Here is a 24,350-nt window from a genome sequence, read left to right as displayed (position 1 = left end):
TTAAGTCAAAACAGCTAAGTGACACCGTGTGAACCACAGGCGACCAAGTCCTTCTTCTTCTTCTTCGTTCGTGGGCTGCAATTCCCATGTTCACTCGTATGCACACGAGTGAGCTTTTACATGAATGACCGTTTTTACCCCGCCATGTAGGCAGCCATACTCCGTTTTCGGGGGTGTGCATGCTGGATATGTTATTGTTTCCATAACCCACCGAACGCTGACATGGATTACAGGATCTTTAACGTGCGTATTTGATCTACTGCTTGCATATACACACGAAGGGGGTTCAGGCACTAGCAGGTCTGCACATATGTTGACCTGGGAGATGGTAAAAATCTCCACCCTTCACCCACCAGGCGCCGTCACCATGATTCGAACCCGGGACCCTCAGATTGACAGTCCAAAATAAATAACAACAAAATAAATAAAATGAAATAAAATAACTAAAGTAAAAATAATAAAAATTAGAAGAAAAAAAAATTGTGCATTGCTCTCATGTAGCGCTGGTCTAGGGGAGTTGTAGCAGGTATTCTTCATCTCATTCTTCTTCTTATCGCCATCATCATCCTCATCACTCATCAGTCGAAACAGCTAAGTGACAGCGTGTGAACCACAGGCGACCAAGTCCAAGAAGCCACTGCTGCTGCCCATTACCTTCATGGACGGCAACACGAAGACGCTGTCGGCCGATTCGGCCACCACGGCTAGAGAGCTGTGCCAGCAGCTGTCGGACAAGATCGGCCTCAAGGACCAGTTTGGTTTCTCCCTCTACATCGCTCTCTTTGATAAAGTGAGTGCTGTGTGTGTGTGTGTGGGGTGGGTTTGTTTTTGTATGTGTGTGTGTGTGTGTGTGTGTGTGTTGTGGTTGGGGAAGGTAAAAGGGAAATGTGTGTGTGTCGTGTGTCGTGGTTGGGGAAAGGAAAAGGGAAATGTGTGTGTGTCGTGTGTCGTGGTTGGGGAAAGGAAAAGGGAAATGTGCGTGTGTCGTGTGTTGTAGTTGGGGAAGGGAAATGTGTGTGTGTCGTGTGTTGTGGTTGGGGAAAGGAAAAGGGAAATGTGTGTGTGTCGTGGTTGGGAAAGGAAAGGGAATGTGTGTGTGTTGGTTGGGAAGGAAAAGGGAAATGTTGTTGTCGGGTTGGGGAAAGAAAGGGAAATGTGTGTGTGTCGTGTGTCGTGGTTGGGGAAAGGAAAAGGGAAATGTGCGTGTGTGTGTGTTGTAGTTGGGAGGGAAGGGAATGTGGTGTGTATGTGTGTAAATTGGGAAAAAGGGAAATGGTGTGTGTCGTGTGTAGTGGTTGGGAAAGGAAAAGGGAATGTGTGTGTGTCGTGGTTGGGAAAGGAAAAGGGAAATGTGGTGTGTTGTGTTGTAGTGGGAGGAAATGTGTGTGCGTGTGTGTGGTTGGAAAGGAAAAGGAAATGTGCGTGTGTCGTGGTGGGAAAGGAAAAGGAATGTGTTGTGTCGTGTGTGTGGTTGGGAAAGGAAAAGGGAAATGTGTGTGTGTCGTGTGTCGTGGTTGGGGAAAGGAAAAGGGAAATGTGCGTGTGTCGTGTGTTGTGGTTGGGGAAAGGAAAAGGGAAATGTGTGTGTGTCGTGGTTGGGGAAAGGAAAAGGGAAATGTGTGTGTGTCGTGGTTGGGGAAGGAATGTGTGTGTGTTTGTGTGTGTTGTGGTTGGAGGTGTGTGTGTGTGTGTGTGTTAGTTGGGGAAGGGGTGTGTTTGTGTCCTTCTACATCGCTCTCTTTGATAAAGTGAGTGCTGTGTGTGTGGGGTGGGGGTGGCGGAGAGGAGGCGTGGCATGCGGGTGGGGGGCAGTGTGGGTGGTAGTTGGGTTTGGATGTGTGTGTGTGTATGTGTGGTTGGGAAGGGTGTGTGTGTGTGTTAGTTGGGGAGGGGGGGGGGGTGTGAGTGTGTATGTGTGGTTGGGGAAGGGTGTGTGTGTGTGTAAGTGTGTGTTAGTTGGGGAAGGGGGTGTGTGTGTGTGTGAGTGTGTATGTGTGGTTGGGGAAGGGTGTGTGTGTGTGTGTGTGTTAGTTGGGGAAGGGGTGTGTGTATGTGTCGAACTAGATTGGCCAGTTTGGTTTCTCCCTCTACATCGCTTTCTTCGATAAAGTGAGTGCTGTGTGTGGGAGGGGGAAGGAGGGGCGGGCGGCGGGAGGGGCGGGGAGTGTGGGTGGTGGTTGGGAATGGATGTGAGTGTGTATGTGTGGTTGGGGAAGGGGTGTGTGTGTGTGTGTTGGACAAGATCGGCCAGTTTGGGTTCTCCCTCTACATCACTCTCTTTGATAAAGCGAGTGCTTGGATGTGTGTGTGTGTGTGTGTGTGTGTAGTGGCTGGGGAAGGGATAGGTGTGTGTATGTGTAGCAGTTGGAGAAGGGGTGTGTGTGTGTGTGTGTAGTGGCTGGGGAAGGGATTGGTGTGTGTATGTGTAGTGGTTGGAGAATGGATAGGTGTGTGTATGTGTCATGGTTGGAGAAGGGATAGGTGTGTGTATGTGTAGTGGTTGGAGAATGGATAGGTGTGTGTATGTGTCATGGTTGGAGAAGGGATAGGTGTGTGTATGTGTAGTGGTTGGAGAATGGATAGGTGTGTGTATGTGTAGTGGCCGGGGAATGGATAGGTGTGTGTACGTGTCATGGTTGGGGAAGGGATAGGTGTGTGTATGTGTAGCAGTTGGAGAAGGGGTGTGTGTGTGTGTGTGTAGTGGCTGGGGAAGGGATAGGTGTGTGTATGTGTCATGGTTGGAGAAGGGATAGGTGTGTGTGTGTGTGTGTGTAGTGGCTGGGGAATGGATAGGTGTGTGTATGTGTAGTGGTTGGAGAAGGGATGTGTGTATGTGTGTGTGTAGTGGCTGGGGAATGGATAGGTGTGTGTGTGTAGTGGCTGGGGAATGGATAGGTGTGTGTATGTGTAGTGGTTGGAAAAGGGATGTGTGTGTGTATGTGTGTGTGTAGTGGCTTGGGAATGGATAGGTGTGTATATGTGTGTGTGTAGTGGCTGGGGAAGGGATAGGTGTGTGTATGTGTAGCGGTTGGAGAAGGGACAGGTGTGTGTACGTGTCATGGTTAGAGAAGGGATAGGTGTGTGTATGTGTAGTGGTTGGGGAATGGATAGGTGTGTGTACGTGTCATGGTTGGAGAAGGGATAGGTGTGTGTACGTGTCATGGTTAGAGAAGGGATAGGTGTGTGTATGTGTAGTGGTTGGGGAATGGATAGGTGTGTGTACGTGTCATGGTTGGAGAAGGGATAGGTGTGTGTGTGTGTGGTGGTTGGAGAATGGATAGGTGTGTGTATGTGTAGTGGCCGGGGAAGGGATAGGTGTGTGTATGTGTGTGTGTAGTGGCTGGGGAAGGGATAGGTGTGTGTACGTGTCATGGTTGGAGAAGGGATAGGTGTGTGTGTGTGTGTGTGTAGTGGCTGGGGAAGGGATAGGTGTGTGTATGTGTCATGGTTGGAGAAGGGATAGGTGTGTGTGTGTGTGTGTGTAGTGGTTTGAAAAGGGATGTATGCATGTGTGTGAGTGTAGTGGTTGGAAAAGGGATGTGTGTGTATGTGTGTTTGTGTGATGTACCACTTTTTGTGCTTTGAATGATACATGGGTGGTGAATTGTTTATCTCATTTTTATTATCATATCTTTAAAATGTTACATATCTGGTTGTTGTTGCTGTTGTTGTTTTACCGTAAAGCGCAGTGAGCCTGCTCTTGAAAGTGGGGAACCGCGCTGTGTAAGCCTTCCCATTATCATCATCATTATTACATTACTACACTCCCTTCTCAACACCACCACCAGGTGTCGTCACTGGGCAGCGGTGGGGACCACGTCATGGACGCCATCTCGCAGTGCGAGCAGTACGCCAAGGAGCAGGGGGCACAGGAGCGCAACGCCCCCTGGCGGCTGTTCTTCCGCAAGGAGATCTTCGCCCCCTGGCACGACCCCAGCGAGGACGGGGTCGCCACGAATCTCATCTTCCAGCAGGTGGTGCGCGGCATCAAGTTCGGCGAGTACCGCTGCGACAAGGTGAGCGTGTTAACTCATTCCAGCCTGCGCTTGGTGTGGGTGTGCTGATTGCCATTCTTAGTCTGAGCCTGCCTGGCAGGTGGGCCAAGAAACATGTTTTCTTTGACCAGTTTTCAGCTTGTTGTAATGCATTAAATTGATTAGTAAGGGAAGTTAATCGAACTTAAGTTCATGCGAAGTTTCGCTCCAAAAATCGAACGATTAGTGTGGGTTTTTTTTAAACCCAGTTTTCCGCATGGATGTGGTTAAACATCAAAGGCTTGCTTGTTGCACAGTAAGTGCTCATTGAAATTATGATGGACATTTGCTGCGAATTTTTACCCAGATGATGACATAATTTGACTTACGATTCATTTACATAATTCTTGGGGAAAGCGAAGGAGATGAAATTCTGGCTGCTGTCCCCTGGGAGAGCACATTGCTTTTATTTGACTGCAATGTTATTTGTTTTCCTATCAAAGTGCAATTTTTCTACAGAATTTTCCCAGGGACAACCCTTTTGTTGCCGTGGGTTCTTTTACGTGTGCTAAGTGCTTGCTGCACACGGGGCCTCTCATCCGAATGACTAGTGCCCAGACCACCGCTCAAGGTCTAGTGGAGGGGGAGAAAACATTGGCAGCTGAGCCGTGATTCGAACCAGCAGGCTCAGATTCTCTCGCTTTCTAGGCGGACGCGTTGCCTCCAGGCCATCACTCCGTTAACCTCCGACCTTTAACCTCTGACCCCAGGAGGAGGACCTGGCGATGATCGCGGCCCAGCAGTACTTTGTGGAGTACGGCAACAACCTGATCCCGGAGCGCCTTCAGACCCTGCTGGGGTCCTACATCCCGGACGCCTACCTCCAGAAACCCAACGCCCTCGACAACTGGCTCAAGTCCATCGTCAGCAAACTGCGCAGCCCTTACTTCTCCAACGAGCGCATCAAGGCGGAGAAGGTGAGGGAGAGCGGGGGAGCGGTGGGTTATTTTTTGGGGGAGAGAGGCCGATGGAGGGAAGGGATTGGATAAGAATTTTTTTTTTTTTTCAAATGTATCGTAATGATGAAACGGCGCTGTATGGATACTTATTATTATCAATATTATTATTATTATTTAGTATTATTACTGTTGTTATTATTGTCATTATTGTTGTAATTGTTATTAAGTTATTGTCATTATTATTGTTGTTGTTATCATCATTATCATCATTAGTGTTAGTATTATCATCATCATCATTAGTATTAATATGATTCTCAGTATTGTTACTTCATCATCATCATCATTATCATCATCTTCATCAATATTACTATCATCATCATCATCATTATTATTACTGTCATCGTCATTATTATTATTAGTATTGCTGTTGCTGTCATCATTATCATCATTAGTAGTAGTAGTATTGATTTTATCCTTGTTATTACCATTATTATTAGTAATGATAATAATAATAATATTTTTGGTGTCATATACTGTACCATGTCAAACTGATGCAAACTAGGCCTATTGGTTTGCTCTGCTTGGCCAAATTTCGCGCGGCTAACAGTGAAAAGATGGGCCCACCGCTCTCAGCCAATCAAACGCCTCTAAAAACTATAAGCGCTTAATCATTCCTTTGGCCAAGGCTCTCCACGCCATCTTGTCAGGTTTACGCTCTGTCTCGTCTTACGCTTTTTTCGGCTGTTCAGCGTATCCTTTTGGCCTTATTTTGTTGCATGCGGCTTGTGTTTATTGTATTCTTACATTCTGTGTACTCGATTCGACTCGGCACCCTCGATTCGTTCGATTTTTTCTGCCTCTAAGTCGATCCTGTCTTTCCTTTCTCTGTTGGGGGTCGGATTTTCGCTGGGTGCCTAAGCGCGGGTTCCATGCCTCGTGTGCCATACCACGAAGGCAGGGAATCATGATGCTGGGATTGAGACTCGGTAAGAGACTCTCCCAGGCCCGGAGCTCATGATTCCTCCCGATACGGACCGCGGCGATGCGTCGTTAGACGCTGATCGCGGAGGCGACGTTCGTACCAGTAAAACGGTCATGAAGGGGACCGGGGGGGAAAGAGGTACGAGCGTCGCCTCCCGAGGTGTCCCAGCGCGAGGCAGGGAGAAGGGGGAATGACAAGTCATATATCCTTGTTATTATCATTATTGTTGGTATTATTATTATTATTCTTATTCTTATTGTTGTTGTTATGATTATCATTATCATTATCATCATTTTTGTTATTATTATCATTATTATTATTAACATCATCATCATAATCATCATCATTATCATCAGGTGAAAGAAGACGTGGTGAACTATGCCAAGTACAAATGGTCGCTGCTGTTCTCACAGTTCTATGAGACTTAAAAGTTGTTATCATGATTATCATTATTATCATTATCATCATTAGTTTTAGTAATTATCATCATTATTATTATCATGATTGTCATCATCATTATCATAATAATAATTGTTATTATCATTATCGTGATAATTATTATCATCATCATCATCATCATCATCACTGTCATGATGATTACCATCATCATTATAATGATCGTCATTGTCATCTTTATCATCAGGTGAAAGAAGACGTGGTGAGCTACGCCAAGTACAAATGGCCGCTGCTGTTCTCGCGGTTCTACGAGGCCTACAAATTCTCCGGTCCCAGCCTGCCCAAGAACGACGTCATCATCGCCGTCAACTGGACTGGCGTCTACGTCGTCGATGATCAGGAGCAGGTGCTGCTGGAGTTGTCCTTCCCTGAAATCACCGCTGTCTCCAGTAGCAGGTGAGTTGTGTGGGGTGGGTTTTTTTGTTGTTGTGGTTGTTGGTTTTTTTGTTTTTTTTTGGTCTTGTGTTTGTACAGGAAGGAGAGGATTGGGCCTTACTGTTCAGATGGGCGCAATAGCCGAGTGGTTAAAGCGTTGGACTGTCAGTCTGAGGGTCCCGGGTTCGAATCACGGTGACGGCGCCTGGTGGGTAAAGGGTGGAGATTTTTACGATCTCCCAGGTCAACATATGTGCAGACCTGCTAGTGCCTGAACCCCCTTCGTGTGTATATGCAAGCAGAAGATCAAATACGCACGTTAAAGATCCTGTAATGCATGTCAGCGTTCGGTGGGTTATGGAAACAATAACATACCCAGCATGCACACCCCTGAAAACGGAGTATGGCTGCCTACATGGCGGGGTAAAAACGGTCATACACGTAAAAGCCCACTCGTGTGCATACGAGTGAATGCAGAAGAAGAAGAAGAAGGCCTTACTTTTCTATTCCACGCGCTAGACACAGTGGATATGATGAATTCATTGCCCCAATGGTTGTAAAATGCGGGAATGGGTTGGGGGGGAAAAAAGCATTGTCTCTCTTACTCTGTTAACTCTTTCCATATGAACGGCGAAAGAGACGACGTTAACAGCGTTTCACCCCAATTACCATCATCAAAATATTGCAAGCGGAAGGCTCTTATACTGAAGACGTGAATGTTGACAAAGAATACCACAATTCTGACGACGGAAGCTAAAGGTTGGGTCATTCAGACACCCACTGGACATCCGAGGGGTCTGTGTAGAGGAGAAGAGAGGACTGGCCGTACTGAGTGAGTTAACCTCAGTTTTCAGTTTCAGTTTCACTTTCTCAAGGAGGCATCACTGCGTTCGGACAAATCCATACACGCTACACCACATCTGTTGAGCAGATGCCTGACCAGCAGCATAACCCAACGCGCTTAGTCAGGCCTTGAGTGCATGCTTACATATTTGTGTACCTATGAAAGTGGATTTCATTTTACGTAATTTCGCCAGAGGACAACACTCTCGTTGCCATGGGTTCTTTTTCAGTGCGCCAAGTGCGTGCTGCACACGGGACCTCGGTTTATCGTCTCATCCGAAAGACTAGATGCTCAGTTTGATTTTCCAGTCAAACTTAGGAGAAAGGGCGAGAGCGGGATTCGACCCCACACCCTCACGGACTCTCTGTATTGGCAGCTGAGCGTCTTAACCATTCTGCCACCTTCCTCCACAACCTCAGAAAATGAAGAAAATACTTACTACATCAAGTGGAGCGATGGCCTAGAGGTACCACGTCCGCCAAGGAAGTGAGAGAATCTGAGTGCTCTGGTTCGAATCACGGCTCAGCCGCTGATATTTTCTCCCCCTCCACTAGACCCTGAGTGGTGGTCTGGACGCTAGTCATTTGGATAAGACGATAAACCGAGGTCCCATGTGCAGTATGCACTTAGCGCACGTAAAAGAACCCACGGCAACAAAAGGGTTGTTCCTGGCAAAATTCTGTAGAAAAATCCACTTCGATAGGAAAAACAAATAAAACTGCATGCAGGAAAAAATACCAAAAAAAAAGGATGGCACTGTATTTTAGTGACACACTCTCCCTGGGGAGAGCAGCCCGAATTTCACACAGAGGAATCCGTTGTGATAAAAAGAAATACAAATACAAATATTCAGTTCAATTTTCCCTCTTTTCTAGACATGGGATTAAAAAAAAAAAAGTATCATCTTGCTTACTCTATTACCCTCTGAACTGAAAATGAAAATTGTTTATTCAGTTCAGCGAAGTTTTCTCCCTTCATCTTTCTTTTGTATCCGCCCGCTTTCATCAAGTTGAAGATTTTGGCATTTACAAAAGTTCCAGTTTGCTGCTGTGTTGTGGGGTTTGTTTGGGTAGTCGGTGCCTAACTAAGGGGACCAGTTCTGAGTTTAGTTCTCAGACTATTATCAAATTCATTACGGACCAAGTATTGTTCTAATGTCAATCAAATGCATATGCTTTAGTAACCGGACAATTGAGCATATAATTTTTGACTGTAGCTTGATGAAGCCTTATGTACACGAAAATGTGTCTTCACAAGTGACTGAGAACGTTGATGTTTTTGACTTTTTGCATTCATTATCATTCGTTTCGCTTGTCAGTTTAACAATTTCTCTTTTACGAAGTCCTTTGACTAATTTCCTGCAATTGTATTTAGAAATTTTTTTTCTTTTTTTTTTTTTTTTTCAGATTTCACCCACATTTCACCCTCATTTGCCCAGTTTCCCCCAACCCTCCATTCATTCACATCTCCCACCCCTTCTAACCGATAATACTCAAATGTATTCAAAAATACTTTAACAAAATGTCTTCAATCCCCCCCCCCCCCCCCCCCCCCTCCCCCCCTATTTCAGACCTCTGGACAATGTTTGTAGGACGTACTTTGTTGTGGGTGGGAAGGAAGTTGAGAGCTGGGGGGTGGGGGGGAGAGGAGAAGGGGGGTGGGGGAGAGGAGAAGGGGGGGGGGGTCAGAAGTAGGATTGGAGGCTCTCTGCCGAGGCTGATACTGCCTCAGGCGGGAGCTTGTTGTACTCCCTGGTCAGTAGTGCGGGGAAAGAAGGAAAATTTCCTGTAGTCCCCTGTACCAGGTTGCCGTGGTGTACTGTTGATTGTGGGAATGCCTGGTGTTGTGGGGAGGGGGGGGGGAGGGGGGGGGGTCAGAAGTAGGATTGGAGGCTCTCCGCCGAGGCTGATACTGCCTCAGGCGGGAGCTTGTTGTACTCCCTGGTCAGTAGTGCGGGGAAAGAAGGAAAATTTCCTGTAGTCCCTGTACCAGGTTTCCGTGGTGTACTGTTGATTGTGGGAATGCCTGGTGTTGTGGGGGGGGGGGGTGGGGGGGGGGGGGGGGGGGAGCATTGTTTTTCTTACTCTTTGTTACCCTCAGAGAATGAAAATAATTATCCTTTCAGCTCAATTCTCCCTCTCTTCCAGGACAGGAGGGGAAGGGGAAAAAAGCATTCTCTGTTATCCTCAGAAAATATAAATCAAATATTCAATCCAGAAAATAAATATCATATATTCAGTTCATCCCCCAGGGTGGGAAAAAAAAAAGCATTGTCTTACTCTGTTACCATCAGAGAATTAAGAAAAAAAAAATTCATTCAGTTGAATTCAGTTCAATTCTCCGACTTACTATACCCCCCAGGACGGGCAAGATGCATGGCCAGAGCTTCACGTTGGCCACAGTCAAGGGAGACGAGTACACCTTCACTTCCCCCAATGCTGAGGACATCCGCGACCTTGTGGTGACCTTCCTGGAGGGTCTGAAGAAACGCTCCAAGTACGTCATCGCCATCCAGGACTACTCTTCACAAGGTCAGGTCAAAGAGTTTCAGTTTCAGTAGCTCAAGGAGGCGTCACTGCGTTCGGACAGATCCATATACGCTACGCCACATCTGCCAAGCAGATGCCTGACCAGCAGCGTAACCCAACGCGCTTAGTCAGGCCTTGAGAAAAAAAAAAAAGGTGAATAAATAATAGATAAGCTTACATAAATAAATAAATAAATAAATAAACAATAATTATGACATAAAAAAAGGTAGTAGTAATGATAATAATAATAATAAAATAAATAAAATAATAATAAATAAATAAATAAGACAACAATGATGATAAATAAGGTCAAAGAAGAAAAACACTTTAACTCTTTCACCACCGAGTCTTTTACCCATTTGTCCCCCTCCCCCTTCTCTCCTGAACGATAACACTCAAATGTAAAAATCAGTACTCTTACAGAATGTCTACAATCACCAATATGTATGACGGGATGTTAGACAAAACTCTCTTTTGTTGAAAGAACCCGAGGTAGAGGGCCCTTACGATTGCGACTGCGCCATAATTTTAGCTTGATTGCCCAAACAAGCTTAGTAAGTTTGTGACTTGATACAAGTCTTTGTCAGATACAAAACATGAGTGTCAAAGAATCGATAGACAGACAGAAATACGAAAAAAAACTTAGCCGTATGAAGAGCACAGGATCAGGAGTCAAGATGGCTGCTGGAAAAAGAGGAAGCTAGTCAGGGATACAGAGGGGAGGTAACCTACTTCCGGGAGGCTATCGGCCATAGCTACTTTCGTTTTCTCCGCATAGGCGGATAGTAGTTTGCACAGGACAGGAATCGGACTCCCTGCCGGAGTCTGCACTAGTGGGTCACGGTAAGTATGTTAGATAAACGTAATTTTAGGGAAAAAATTTCCATTGATTTAAACAAAATTTTATTCAGTAAATATGTCACACATGTACAGATAGACAGCGGAGCAACAACAAGCTAATAGCTTATATCGTGCTCAGGAATGTGATTAAATACATTTGTTTCGTTTGACGGCTGGTGGACGCTACACAATTGCAATTATGTTAAAATACACATTTTCCAAATGCAGAAAAGCGACAGTCATTGCAGACATACATTGTTTCCCCCTTTTTTCCCTACTTTTTTTCCCTCTCTTTTTCCTTGAGCCGCCGTGGAGATTAATATATTTAAAGAATTTACAATGAATATAAACATCATTTTTTAAGATACGTTGTTCACACAACAGAAAGCAGAAAAAGGTAAGAAAAAACAAGTTAGTGAATAAGATAAGAAATGAGAGAAGAAAAGAAAAAAGAGAAGAAAAAAAACAAGAAAAAATATACACATGGAGAGGGAATGACATTACGCATAATCGTACTTGATTAGACGGACTAGACAGGAAGTAAGGAAAGATTACATGTCCAATGTAGAAGATATAGTTGGTCACACCTACACACCTAGAACAGTGCATACTTAAAATCTACTGGATTCAGTGATTGTGTACAGTTTCAAATATCAGCATGTTTATGTTAAGTTGAAAATTAGAATTACCATGCAGGAGAGTATGTATCTGAATATATTCTTGGGGAAGATTTAAGACAGTATTTATACGAGCCACTCTAAAACGCGGACACGATAGCAAATAGTGCTCAGCTGTTTCTCTACCATTGCCACAATCGCAGAATGGATCATCCACTAAGTGGCGATGAAACATGTCATTTCTAAGATCACTTATCTGAAGACGGAGTCGACAATGAATTATTTGTTCCTTACGTTCACCAAAATAATAATATATAGGTACAATGGAATCGTTAGCAGACAAGTAGCGTTTAAATGCACTTAGAGAGTTACAATTCTTGACATGGTCAGGGAGGGAGTTCCACAGGGTTGTTGTAGAAGGAATTTCCATTGTATGAAAAACAAGAGAGGCAAGGCCTTCAAGACTCACTTGTGATACACTTTAAAAAAAATCCAAGCTTTTTATGTATTGAGTATAATTTCAAAATGTAATGTTTAAGATGAGAAAGATCAGTTTAAAGCAAATTAAGTCCCCTAGCATTAATTACAGAGTAATTTCCCTTTTTTTACTATCTGCACCAAAACGTTTGCAAAATAAATAAAACTTCCATGCTTAGCAAAAGAAGTTCCTGTTTGAACAAAAAATGATAATAATGACTCCTCTTGTTGTTGTGTCAGAATATCAGGTCAAAGTGCCAAGTTTAGAGAATACAAAAAATATAAATATAACAGTAAATGCAGTTTGCATATAATTAGGCTTCTTTTTTAAATTTTTTTGTGCCCATCCCAGAGGTGCAATATTGTTCTAAACAAGATGACTGGAAAGAACTGAATTTTTCCTATTTTTATGCCAAATTTGGTGTCAACTGACAAAGTATTTGCAGAGAAAATGTCAATGTTAAAGTTTACCACGGACACACAGACACACGGACACACACACACACACAGACAACCGAACACCGGGTTAAAACATAGACTCACTTTGTCTACACAAGTGAGTCAACTAGTCCAATAAAAAGCTACAGTAGCTATCAGTAGACTTAAACGGAGAGAGTTAACCCCATGTTTCTTTTTCGTTTCGTTTCCGGGAACACAGACGGCCCCAACTTCCTGACGTTCCAGAAGGGAGACCTGATCGTGTTGGATCAGCACAGCGGGGAGACGGTGATGAACTCTGGGTGGTGCTCGGGCCAGAACATGCGCACCGACCACAAGGGTGACTTCCCTGCAGAGTGCGTCTACGTCCTTCCGACCATCACCCGACCGCCTGAGGAAATCCTGGTAAGGGTTTTTGGGGTTTTTTTTAGGTTTTCTTGTTGTTGTTGGGTGTTTGTTTTGTATATATGTTTTGCTTTGTTTTGTTCTGTGTTGTTTTGTCTTATTTTGTGTGTCTACGTCCTTCCGACCATCACCCGACCACCTCAGGAAATCCTGGTAAGGGTTTGTTTTGTTGGGTTTTGTTTTTTTTGTTGAGGTTTTCTTCTTGTTGTTGGGTTTTTGTTTTGTATATACGTTTTGCTTTTTTTGTTATGTGTTGTTTTGTCTTATTTTGTGTGTCTATGTCCTTCTGACCATCACCCAACCTCCTGAGGAAATCCTGGGAGGGGGCCGGGGGGTCTTCTTTTTGTTGGGTATTGGGGTTTTTTTTTTACGTTTTGATTTGTTTTGTTCTGTGTTGTTTTATTTTATTTTTTGTGTCTGCGTCCTGCCCACCATCACCCGCCCTCCTGAGGAAATCCTGGTAAGGGTTTGTTTTGTTGGGTTTTGTTTTTTTTGTTGAGGTTTTCTTCTTGTTGTTGGGTTTTTGTTTTGTATATACGTTTTGCTTTGTTTTGTTATGTGTTGTTTTGTCTTATTTTGTGTGTCTATGTCCTTCTGACCATCACCCAACCTCCTGAGGAAATCCTGGGAGGGGGCCGGGGGGTCTTCTTTTTGTTGGGTATTGGGTTTTTTTTCTACGTTTTGATTTCTTTTGTTCTGTGTTGTTTTATTTTATTTTGTGTGTCTGCGTCCTGCCCACCATCACACAACCTCCTGAGGAAATTCTGTTATGGGTTTTTTTGTTGTTTTTTTAGGAGGGGTGGGGGTAGGGGGTCTTCCTTTTGTTGGGTGTTCACTGTTGGTTTTGTGTATGTTTTTGTTTTGTTCCACGTTGTTTTATTTCATGCGTTTACGTCCTGCCCACCATCACCCAACCTCGTAAGGAAATCCTAGTCAGGGGTTTATTTTTACAGGGGTGGGGGTTCTTGTTTTTGTTGGGTGTTCACTGTTGGTTTTGTGTATGTTTTTGTTTTGTTCCACGTTGTTTTATTTCGTGCGTTTACGTCCTGCCCACCATCACCCAACCTCCTAAGGTTTATTTTTAGGGGGTGGGGGTCTTCTTTTTGTTGGGTATTGGTTGTTTTTTTTCTACGTTTTGATTTGTTTTGTTATGTGTTGTTTTATTTTATTTTGTGCCTCTACGTCCTGCCCACCATCACCCAACCTCCTAAGGAAATCCTAGTCAGGGGTTTATTTTTAGGGGTGTGGGGGTGGGGTTTCTTCGTTTTGCTGGGTGTTGGTTTTGTGTATGTTTCTGTTTTGTTCCATGTTGTTTTATCTTATTTTTTTGCGTCTACGTTCTTCTCCACTATTGCCTAACCTCCAGAGGAAATCCTTGTAAGCGTTTTTGGGGGAGGGGGGTCTTCTTGTTATCGGGTTTTGGTTTTGTGTATGTTTTGCTTTGTTTTGTTCCGTGTTGTTTTATATTTTTGACTCACTTGTGTAAACAAAGTGAGTCTATGTTTTAACCCGGTGTTCGGTTGTCTGTGTGTGTGTGTCTGTGTGTCCGTGGTAAACTTTAACATTGACGTTTTCTCTGCAAATACTTTGTCAGTTGACACCAAATTTGGCATAAAAATAGGAAAAATTCAGTTCTTTCCAGTCATCTTGTTTAAAACAATATTGCACCTCTGGGATGGGCACAAAAAAAAAAAAAAAAAAAGCCTAATTACATGCAAACTGCATTTACTGTTATATTTATATTGTTTGTATTCTCTGAACTTGGCACTTTGATCTGATATTCTGACACAACAACAAAAGGAGTCATTATTATCATTTTTTGTTCAAACAGGAACTTCTTTTGCTAAGCGTGGAATTTTTATTTATTTTGCAAACGTTTTGGTGCAGATAGTAAAAAAAGGGAAATTACTCTGTAATTAATGCTAGGGGACGTAATTTATAACAAGTGAGTCTTGAAGGCCTTGCCTCTCTTGCTTATTTTGTGCATCTGTTTACTGTGAACCATCACCCGTCATCTTGTGAGGAAATCCTGGTGAGTTTTTTTTTATTTTTTTTTTTATTTTTTTTTTTTTTAAGAAATGGTGGCAAACATCCATGATGAAGGTGAGATAATGATGGTGACACAGATGACATGATGACAGTGACAAAGATAATACAGATTGGATAATGATAATGACATCCATCCATCTGTGTCAGACACAGAGAAATCTGTTGTGATAAAAACAAATACAAATACAAAGTTGAGATAACAATGACAACCATGACAAAGATGAGATGACAATGACAACTATGACAAAGATGAGATAGTAATCATGACAAAACCTACAAGATGAGATTATGATGATGGTGACAACCATGACAAAGATGAGATAGTGATCATGACAAAACCTACAAGATGAGATTATGATGATGATGACAACCATGACAAAGATGAGATAGTGATCATGACAAGACCTATGAGATGATGATGATGACAACCATGACAAAGATGAGATAACAGTGACAAACATGACAAAGTTGAGACAACAATGACAGCCATGACAAAGATGAGATAGTGATCATGACAAAACCTACAAGATGAGATGATGATGATGATGATAACCATGACAAAGATGAGATAATGACGATGACAATGGGTGTTACAGAATCTCTTCCTTCACTCCGGAGAGAACACGGAACGCATTCTGCCGCCCATGCACGAAGACATCCCTCTCAAGACGGATGAAGCAGCATACACCTTGCAGGAATACGCCATGGATCACTTCAGGTGAGATGGTACCAGAACGCTGTAGGAACTGAGAATAGACATATTACTACTACCTTTTTTTTTTATATATCATAATTATTATTTATTTATTTATGTAAGCTTGTCTATAATTTATTCACCCTTATTATTATTTTTTTTTCTCAAGGCCTGACTAAGCGCGTTGGGTTATGCTGCTGGTCAGGCATCTGCTTGGCAGATGTGGTGTAGCGTATATGGATTTGTCCGAATGCAGTGATGCCTCCTTGAGCTACTGAAACTGAAACTGAGAATAGATCAGTTTCCAGTTTCTCAAGGAGGCGTCACCATGTTTGGACAAATCCAAAGAAAAGATCTGAGCACATCACTCCTCTTTTGCAACATCTCCACTGGCTCCCTGTCTCACACCGAATAAAGTACAAGATCAGCACTCTATGTTATAGATGCATTCACAAAACTGCCCCTTCCTATCTCTGCGGCTCCCTTCACCTCTACACTCCATCTCGCTCACTACGATCGGCTTCGGATCCACTCTGTTTACGCATACCCAGATTCAAACACTCGACTGTTGGCCGCCGTTCTTTCTCTGTTTCTGGACCTTGCGATTGGAATGAACTTCCTTTTTCGCTTCGTCAAGTCTCCACACTCAGCTCTTTCAAGTCTGGCCTTAAAACCCACCTCTTCCCAAAATAGCCTCCCTTGCCTGCCCTTCCTTGTCTTTAGTTTCTACAGTTTTAGAGTTATGCATGCGTGTGAATGACTGGTGCGAAAGCCCTTTGATTTGTCTCTGCACAAGATCCAGCGCTATATAAATACCATTATTATTATTATTATTTAAATCCATATTCGCTACACGTCATCTGCTAGACAGATGCTTGAACAGCAGCGTAACCCAGCGCGCTTAGTCAGGCCTCGAGTGCAAGCTTATATTTGTGTACCTATCCGATATCTTCTACAGACTTTTGCCAGAGGACAACACTCTCGTTGCCATGGGGTTTTTTGTTGTTTTTTTTCAGTGTGCCAAGTGCACACAGTATTTCAGTTTGTCGTCTCATCCGAATGATCAGACGCTCGGTTTGATTTTCCAGTGGGAGAAAGGGCAAGAGTGGGATTCAAACCCTCACCCTCACAGACTCTCTGTATTGGCAGATGAGCGTCTTAACCATTCTGCCACCTTCCTTGAGAACAGAGTAGAATAGAATAGGTGAAACTGAATTTTGAAAAAAAAAAAAAAAAAAAAAAAAATGGAACTGACTATGAAACTGATATGTCTTCATCTTGATAATCCATGTTCCCTCCCGTCCAGGTTGCCGCCCAAACGGACGCTGACCGGGACGTTGAAGGCGCCAAGACGGAAACGCTCCGAGGAGCTGTGGCGCTACTCCAAGGAGCCCCTCAAACAGCCGCTGCTGAAGAAGTTGATGGGCAAGGAGGAGCACAGCTCTGAGGCATGCCTCTGCTTCCTGGATATCCTTTTGTGACCGGGGTGCACTTCGTGGAGAAAGAGTTAAACCCCCAAGACACTCTTTTCCAGTTCTTGAAGGAAATTAAAGTTGTTGGGTTTTTTTTGTGTGTGTGTGCTTGATTCAAATTTTATGTGGACTAAAGCATGCGTGGGTGAAATTGTATTTTTTACACTGTTTTTAGTGTAAACTTGTTTGAATTTCACATTTGATTGAGCAAGATGAGTGAACTGGTGTTTTTAACGCTGCTTTTATCAGACTTTTAACTTCATATTGTGTTCACTTTCATTGGTTTTAAGAACTGACGGTTGTGATGGCCTAGAGGTAACGCGTCCGCCTAGGAAGCGAGAGAATCTGAGCGCGCTGGTTCAAATCACGGCTCAGCCGCCGATGTTTTCTCCCCCTCCATTAGACCTTGAGTGGTGGTCTGGACGCTAGTCATTCGGATGAGACGATAAACCGAGGTCCCGTGTGCAGCATGCACTTAGCGCACGTAAAAGAACCTACAGCAACAAAAGGGTTGTTCCTGGCAAAATTCTGTAGAAAAATCCACTTCGATAGGAAAAATGAATAAAACTGCATGCAGGAAAAAATACAAAGAAAAAAAAATGGGTGGAGCTGCTCTCCCTGGGGAGAGCAGCCTGAATTTCACGCAGAGAAATCTGTTGGGACAAAAAAAGGAAAACATAAGCTCAAGTTCAAGAAGAACAGAAAAACCAGTTGCAAAACCCAGGCTGTGACACACACTCAACAGACCTGGAGGAATCTGGTGAACAGATCTGTGGTGACAAAAAGAGAAATACAATACAATACAATACAAAAAAGGGGCATAACCTGGTGCAGACTGAATTAACCCATACGTGCGTGTAGTTTTATTTGTTTTTCCTATCGAAGTGGATTTTTCTACAGAATTTTGCCAGGAACAACCCTTTTGTTGTCGTGGGTTCTTTTACGTGCGGTAAGTGCATGCTGCACACGGGACCTCGGTTTATCGTGGACGCGTTACCTCTAGGCCATCACTCCACATGGGTTAATTCAGTCTGCACCAGGTTATGCCCCCTTTTTGTATGGGTGAATTCAGTCTGCACAAGGTTTATCCCCCCTTAACTGCGATCCACCGATCCTGAAATACATGGGAGACCACCCCAGCAGAAAGAGCCGGATAGCCAACGAGTTCACCGACCAGATCTTTGAGGCACCGCTACGAAACGTGAGTCTTGGAAGACTGGCTGGGTGAACGTCAGCAGCAGAAAGCATTGTGTGTGTGTGTGTGTTTGTGTGTGTGTGTGTGAGTTTGTGTGTGTTTGTGTGTGTGTGAGTGTGTGTGTTGTGTGTGTGTGTGTGGTGTGTGTGTGTGTGGTGTGTGTTGTGTGGTGTGAGTGTGTGTGTGGTGTGAGTGTGTGTGTGAGTGTGTATGTGTGTGTGAGTGTGTGTGTGTGAGTTTGTGTGTGTGTGTGTGTGAGAGAGAGAGAGAGAGAGAGAGAGACATGAAGACTCACCTTCAGAATGTGACTTCAAGATGTGAAACATTGTGTCAGACATGTGTTGTCAACATGGAGTACAGGACAACGTGAAGAATTCAATTCAGTTCAATTCAAAAACATTTCATGACGGGCGCAATAGCCGAGTGGTTAAAGCGTCGGACTGTCAATCTGAGGGCCCCGGGTTCGAATCATGGTGACGGCGCCTGGTGGGTAAAGGGTGGAGATTTTTACGATCTCCCAGGTCAACATATGTGCAGACCTGCCAGTGCCTGAACCCCCTTCGTGTGTATACGCAAGCAGAAGATCAAATACGCACGTTAAAGATCCGGTAATCCATGTCAGCGTTCGGTGGGTTATGGAAACAAGAACATACCCAGCATGCACATCCCTGAAAGCGGAGTATGGCTGCCTACATGGCGGGGTAAAAACGGTCATACACGTAAAAAGCCCACTTGCGTATATACGAGTGAACGTGGGAGTTGAAGCCCACGAACGCAGAAGAAGAAGAAGAAGTCTGAATGAACTAACACACTGTCCTTCCTTCCCCCCCAGGAGATCCTGCGAGATGAGGTGTACTGCCAGTTGATGAAGCAGTTGACGGACAATCGGAACGGGTGGGTGGCTTCTGTGTACCGTGTACAGTACACCCAGCACATGTGCTCGCGCTGTCCCACGCAGTGTTCAAGATGCTGACATGTCTGTCTGTCTGTCTGTCTGTCTGTCTGTGTGTCTGTCTATCCATGTATCTATCCATCCGTCTCTGGCTGTCTGTCTATCTATATTTATTTATCTATCCATCTGTCCATCTGTCTATCCTTCTATCTATCTGTCTATCTATGTTTATTTATTTGTTTGTTTAGTTATTTATTGACACTTGTGCACTTATGCGCACACACACACACACACACACACACACACACACTTGTTATAGTTGTTTGATGTTTGTATTTCCTTCCATTTTTCCCCCAGTGTTGTCTCTCCCTATTCCCCGCCCCCCCTACACACACACACACACACACACACACACACACACACACACACACACACACACACACACACACTTCTTCCCACACAACACAACACAACACAATGACATACCACACCATACAAATTCAGCAACATAAAACACAACACAATAACAAACCACACAATGCAAATTCAACGCCACACTCAACACAGCACAGCACAACACAACACAACACAACACAACACAACACAACGACAAACCACACAGTGCAAACTCAACAACGTACAACACAGCTTGTTTGGAGATTCGAACTCTCTCTCCCCCCCCTTTCCGCAGAGTGAGTGAGGAGAGGGGCTGGGAGCTGATGTGGCTGTCCACCGGGTGCTTCGCCCCCAGCACCAACCTCCTGCGAGAACTGATGCAGTTCCTGCGCACACGTTCACACCCCATCGTCAACGACTGCCTCAACAGACTGCAGAAGACGCTCAGGTAAACGCGGTTTCCCTCTCAGTTTGCTCAAGGAGGCCTCACTGTTATCGAGCAAATAAGATAAGATAAGAATAACTTTATTATCTCCAACTGGAGAAATTTGGTCAGGTGCATTATCGCAACATAGACAAGTAAACAACATGGGGACCATAACTGTAAAAAGTCAACAACAGCTTTTACGAATATTACGAAGATACAAATTTTAAAAAAATATCACATACACCGTTTTATACATACATCCATCCACACACTGCAGGTAATAACTAGTATTCTTAATGTAAAAACAGAAAGAATTAAGAAACATTATTTGAATATAATTATAAACATAGCCTACTGTACTGCACATTGATTATAATAGACAGATAAGATAAGAATAAAGATAAATTGCGGAAAACCGCAACCAGATAATCAGCACACACCCGCACCCACCCACCCCACACACGCGGATTAGAAATCCTTATTTGTATTTGTATTTCTTTTTTTATCACAACAGATTCTTCTGTGTGAAATTTGGGCTGCTCTCCCCGGGGAGAGCCGTGTCGCTACACTGCAGCACCACCCTCCCCCCCCCCCCCCCCCCCACCCCTGCGTGCAGTGTTATTTGTTTTTCCTATCGAAGTGGATTTTTCTACAGAATTTTGCCAGGAACAACCCTTTTGTTGCCGTGGGTTCTTTTACGTACGCTAAGTGCATGCTGCACACGGGACCTCGGTTTATCGTCTCATCCGAATAACTAGCGTCCAGACCACCACTCAAGGTCTAGTGGAGGGGGAGAAAATATCAGCGGCTGAGCCATGATTTGAAACAACGCGCTCAGATTCTTTCGCTTCCTAGGCGGACGCGTTACCTCTAGACCATCACTCCACTACAAGGATGTGGATATACATGTGTGTGTGTGGATGTGGATGCATATATGTGTGTATGAAAATATGTGTTAGTTTATGTGGATAAGTGTGTGTGGTTGTGCATTCGAATATGCATATGTGTGCATGTATCTGTGTGTGTGTGTGTGTGTGTATGTGAATATGCATGTATGTACATGTGTGTGTGTATGTGTGTGTGTGTGTGTGTGCAAGTGAATATGCATGTGTGTACATATGTGTGTGTGTTTGTGTGTGCAAGTGAATATACACATGTGTGCATGTAGGTGATTGTGTGTGCTAGCGAATATACATGTGTGTACATGTGTGTGTGTGTGTGTACATTAAGTGTGTGTGTTTGGAAGCGAATATCAGAATATACACATGCACATGTGTGTGTGTACTTACGTGTGTGTGTAAGCGAAATTTCACAAGTGTATGTGCGTGTGTGTACACATATGTGTGTGTGTGTGTGTATGTACATACGAATATACACGTGTGTGTACATGTACATGTGTGTGTGTTTTACAGGAACGGCACACGGAAGTACCCTCCACACCAGGTGGAGGTGGAAGCTATCCAGCACAAAACTACACAGATCCTACACAAAGTCTACTTCCCCGACGACTCGGACGAGGTAGGTAGCTACACGTCTATTTTTAGTTACATAACTACACATCTGAAGCCATTCAGCACAAAACGACACAGATCCTACACAAAGTCTACTTCCCTGACGACTCGGACGAGGTAGGTAGTTAACATAGCTACACGTCTATTTTTAGTTACATGACTACACATCTGAAGCTATTCAGCACAAAACCACACAGATCCTACACAAAGTCTACTTCCCCGACGACTCGGATGAGGTGGGTAGTTAACATAGCTACACGTCTCTTTCTAGTTACATAGCTACACATCTGAAGCCATTCAGCACAAAACTACACAGATCCTGCACAAAGTCTACTTCCCCAACGACTCGGATGAGGTAGGTAGTTAACATAGCTACACATCTCTTTCTAATTACACAGCTACACATCTTTTTCTAGTTAATTAGCTACACGTCCTTTTTTAGTAGTGGAAGCCATTCAGCACAAAACTACACAGATCCTGCACAAAGTCTACTTCCCCGACGACTCGGACGAGGTAGGTAGTTAACATAACTACACGTCTATTTTTAGTTACATAACTACACATCTGAAGCTATTCAGCACAAAACTACACAGATCCTACACAAAGTCTACTTCCCCGACGACTCAGACGAGGTAGGTAGTTAACATAGCTACACGTCTATTTTTAGTTACATAACTACACATCTGAAGCCATTCAGCACAAAACGACACAGATCCTACACAAAGTCTACTTCCCCGACGACTCGGACGAGGTAGGTAGTTAACATAGCTACACGTCTATTTTTAGTTACATAACTACACATCTGAAGCTATTCAGCACAGAACTACACAGATCCTACACAAAGTCTACTTCCCCGACGACTCGGACGAGGTAGGTAGTTAACATAGCTACACGTCTATTTTTAGTTACATGACTACACATCTGAAGCTATTCAGCACAAAACTACACAGATCCTACACAAAGTCTACTTCCCCGACGACTCAGACGAGGTAGGTAGTTAACATAGCTACACGTCTATTATTAGTTACATAACTACACATCTGAAGCTATTCAGCACAGAACTACACAGATCCTACACAAAGTCTATTTCCCCGATGACTCGGACGAGGTAGGTAGTTAGCATAGCTACACGTCTATTTTTAGTTACATGACTACACATCTGAAGCTATTCAGCACAAAACCACACAGATCCTACACAAAGTCTACTTCCCCGACGACTCGGATGAGTTGGGTAGTTAACATAGCTACACGTCTCTTTCTAGTTACATAGCTACACATCTGAAGCCATTCAGCACAAAACTACACAGATCCTGCACAAAGTCTACTTCCCCAACGACTCGGATGAGGTAGGTAGTTAACATAGCTACACATCTCTTTCTAATTACACAGCTACACATCTTTTTCTAGTTAATTAGCTACACGTCCTTTTTTAGTAGTGGAAGCCATTCAGCACAAAACTACACAGATCCTGCACAAAGTCTACTTCCCCGACGACTCGGACGAGGTAGGTAGTTAACATAACTACACGTCTATTTTTAGTTACATAACTACACATCTGAAGCTATTCAGCACAAAACTACACAGGTCCTACACAAAGTCTACTTCCCCGACGACTCGGATTAGGTGGGTAGTTAACATAGCTACACGTCTCTTTCTAGTTACATAGCTACACATCTGAAGCTATTCAGCACAAAACGACACAGATCCTGCACAAGGTCTACTTCCCAGACGACTCAGATGAGGTGTGTAGCTACATAGCTACACATCTCTTTCTAGTTACTTAGCTATACATCTCTCTCTGGTTACTTAGCTACACGTTCTTTTTTTAGTAGTTGAAGCCATTCAGCACAAAACCTCACAGATCCTGCACAAAGTCTACTTCCCTGACGACTCTTTATATGTCTTTATTACCAAGTGCACTGGGGTCACAAGGAATATTGGGGGTGGGGGGGGGGGGTCAGGGTACATAAAAGGTACAAACATAAATCGAAAATCATACACAAACACAGATGCAGTCGAATTTAGGACACATACATAATGATGATGATGGTGATGAAGATGTTGATGGTGGTAAAACTGATGAAGATGATGATGATGGTAAAACTGATGGTGACAGTGATGGTGATGATGAAGATGATGATGATGGTAAAACTGATGGTGACAATGATGGTGATGGTGATGTTGCAGGCGTTTGAGGTGGAGTCGAGCACGAGGGCCAAAGACTTCTGCCAGAACATCGCCAACAAGCTGTCGCTCAAGTCACCCGAAGGCTTCAGCTTGTTCGTCAAGATTGCCGACAAAGGTGGGTGGTCTGATGATTTGTGCATAGATTGAAAAAGCGGTGAGTGTTCTTGAGGTGGGTCTCTTGGATGCAGCACACATCGATCGCATTTTCACGCAGAAACCGCTGGAGCTCAACCTTCTTGCGCTGTACTCCTTCCGCATTCCAGTGGACGATACGAAGTGCTGCTCACCCATGTGCTCCATTCTGTTCTCCCCAAAGAGTCTGGGAAGGATCGCGTCCGTGGTCGGTAGTAGTGGATGGGCCCCTTTGAGGCTGAGGGCCCGGCACCGTCTCCCCCCGGCCATGGTCCAGGAAGACGACACCACATCGGTCTAACGTTGTCTGCGTAGCCATGTGTCGTAGAGTGCGTGCACAGCCGGTTTTGACTAGATCACGCGCCCCTTAGAGAGGCCACTGTGGCGCCGTCTTCGGTGATTTCCTGTTCTGGTAACGGTTTACAGTTGGCCGGGTTTTCTCTTGGGAGTTTTCCTTCTCTTGGAAGAACTGCCTGCTGAGGCTAACAGGACTCCATCTG

The 24,350-nt window shown here is 44.1% G+C and overlaps 1 protein-coding gene across 1 annotated transcript in view; it reads left to right on the top strand.

The window, feature by feature from the left end:
- The window catches only part of LOC143275581 (myosin-VIIa-like), a 161,951-nt gene that overhangs the window by 121,699 nt on the left and 15,902 nt on the right, over positions 1 to 24,350 (top strand). The window contains exons 28-40 of the mRNA XM_076579785.1: positions 617 to 790; positions 3,789 to 4,016; positions 4,745 to 4,951; positions 6,559 to 6,767; positions 9,952 to 10,121; positions 12,711 to 12,895; positions 15,541 to 15,662; positions 16,945 to 17,105; positions 18,220 to 18,311; positions 19,138 to 19,199; positions 19,889 to 20,041; positions 21,433 to 21,538; positions 23,719 to 23,833. Of these exons, the coding sequence (XP_076435900.1) occupies positions 617 to 790; positions 3,789 to 4,016; positions 4,745 to 4,951; positions 6,559 to 6,767; positions 9,952 to 10,121; positions 12,711 to 12,895; positions 15,541 to 15,662; positions 16,945 to 17,105; positions 18,220 to 18,311; positions 19,138 to 19,199; positions 19,889 to 20,041; positions 21,433 to 21,538; positions 23,719 to 23,833 (1,984 nt within the window). The remainder of the gene's footprint in view (positions 1 to 616; positions 791 to 3,788; positions 4,017 to 4,744; positions 4,952 to 6,558; positions 6,768 to 9,951; positions 10,122 to 12,710; positions 12,896 to 15,540; positions 15,663 to 16,944; positions 17,106 to 18,219; positions 18,312 to 19,137; positions 19,200 to 19,888; positions 20,042 to 21,432; positions 21,539 to 23,718; positions 23,834 to 24,350) is intronic.

Source organism: Babylonia areolata, chromosome 30 (genome assembly GCF_041734735.1).
Source record: "Babylonia areolata isolate BAREFJ2019XMU chromosome 30, ASM4173473v1, whole genome shotgun sequence".
NCBI classification, from domain to species: domain Eukaryota; kingdom Metazoa; phylum Mollusca; class Gastropoda; order Neogastropoda; family Buccinidae; genus Babylonia; species Babylonia areolata.
The sequence above is the reverse complement of the archived record's forward strand: the minus strand, read 5'-3'. Positions and strand labels throughout refer to the sequence as shown.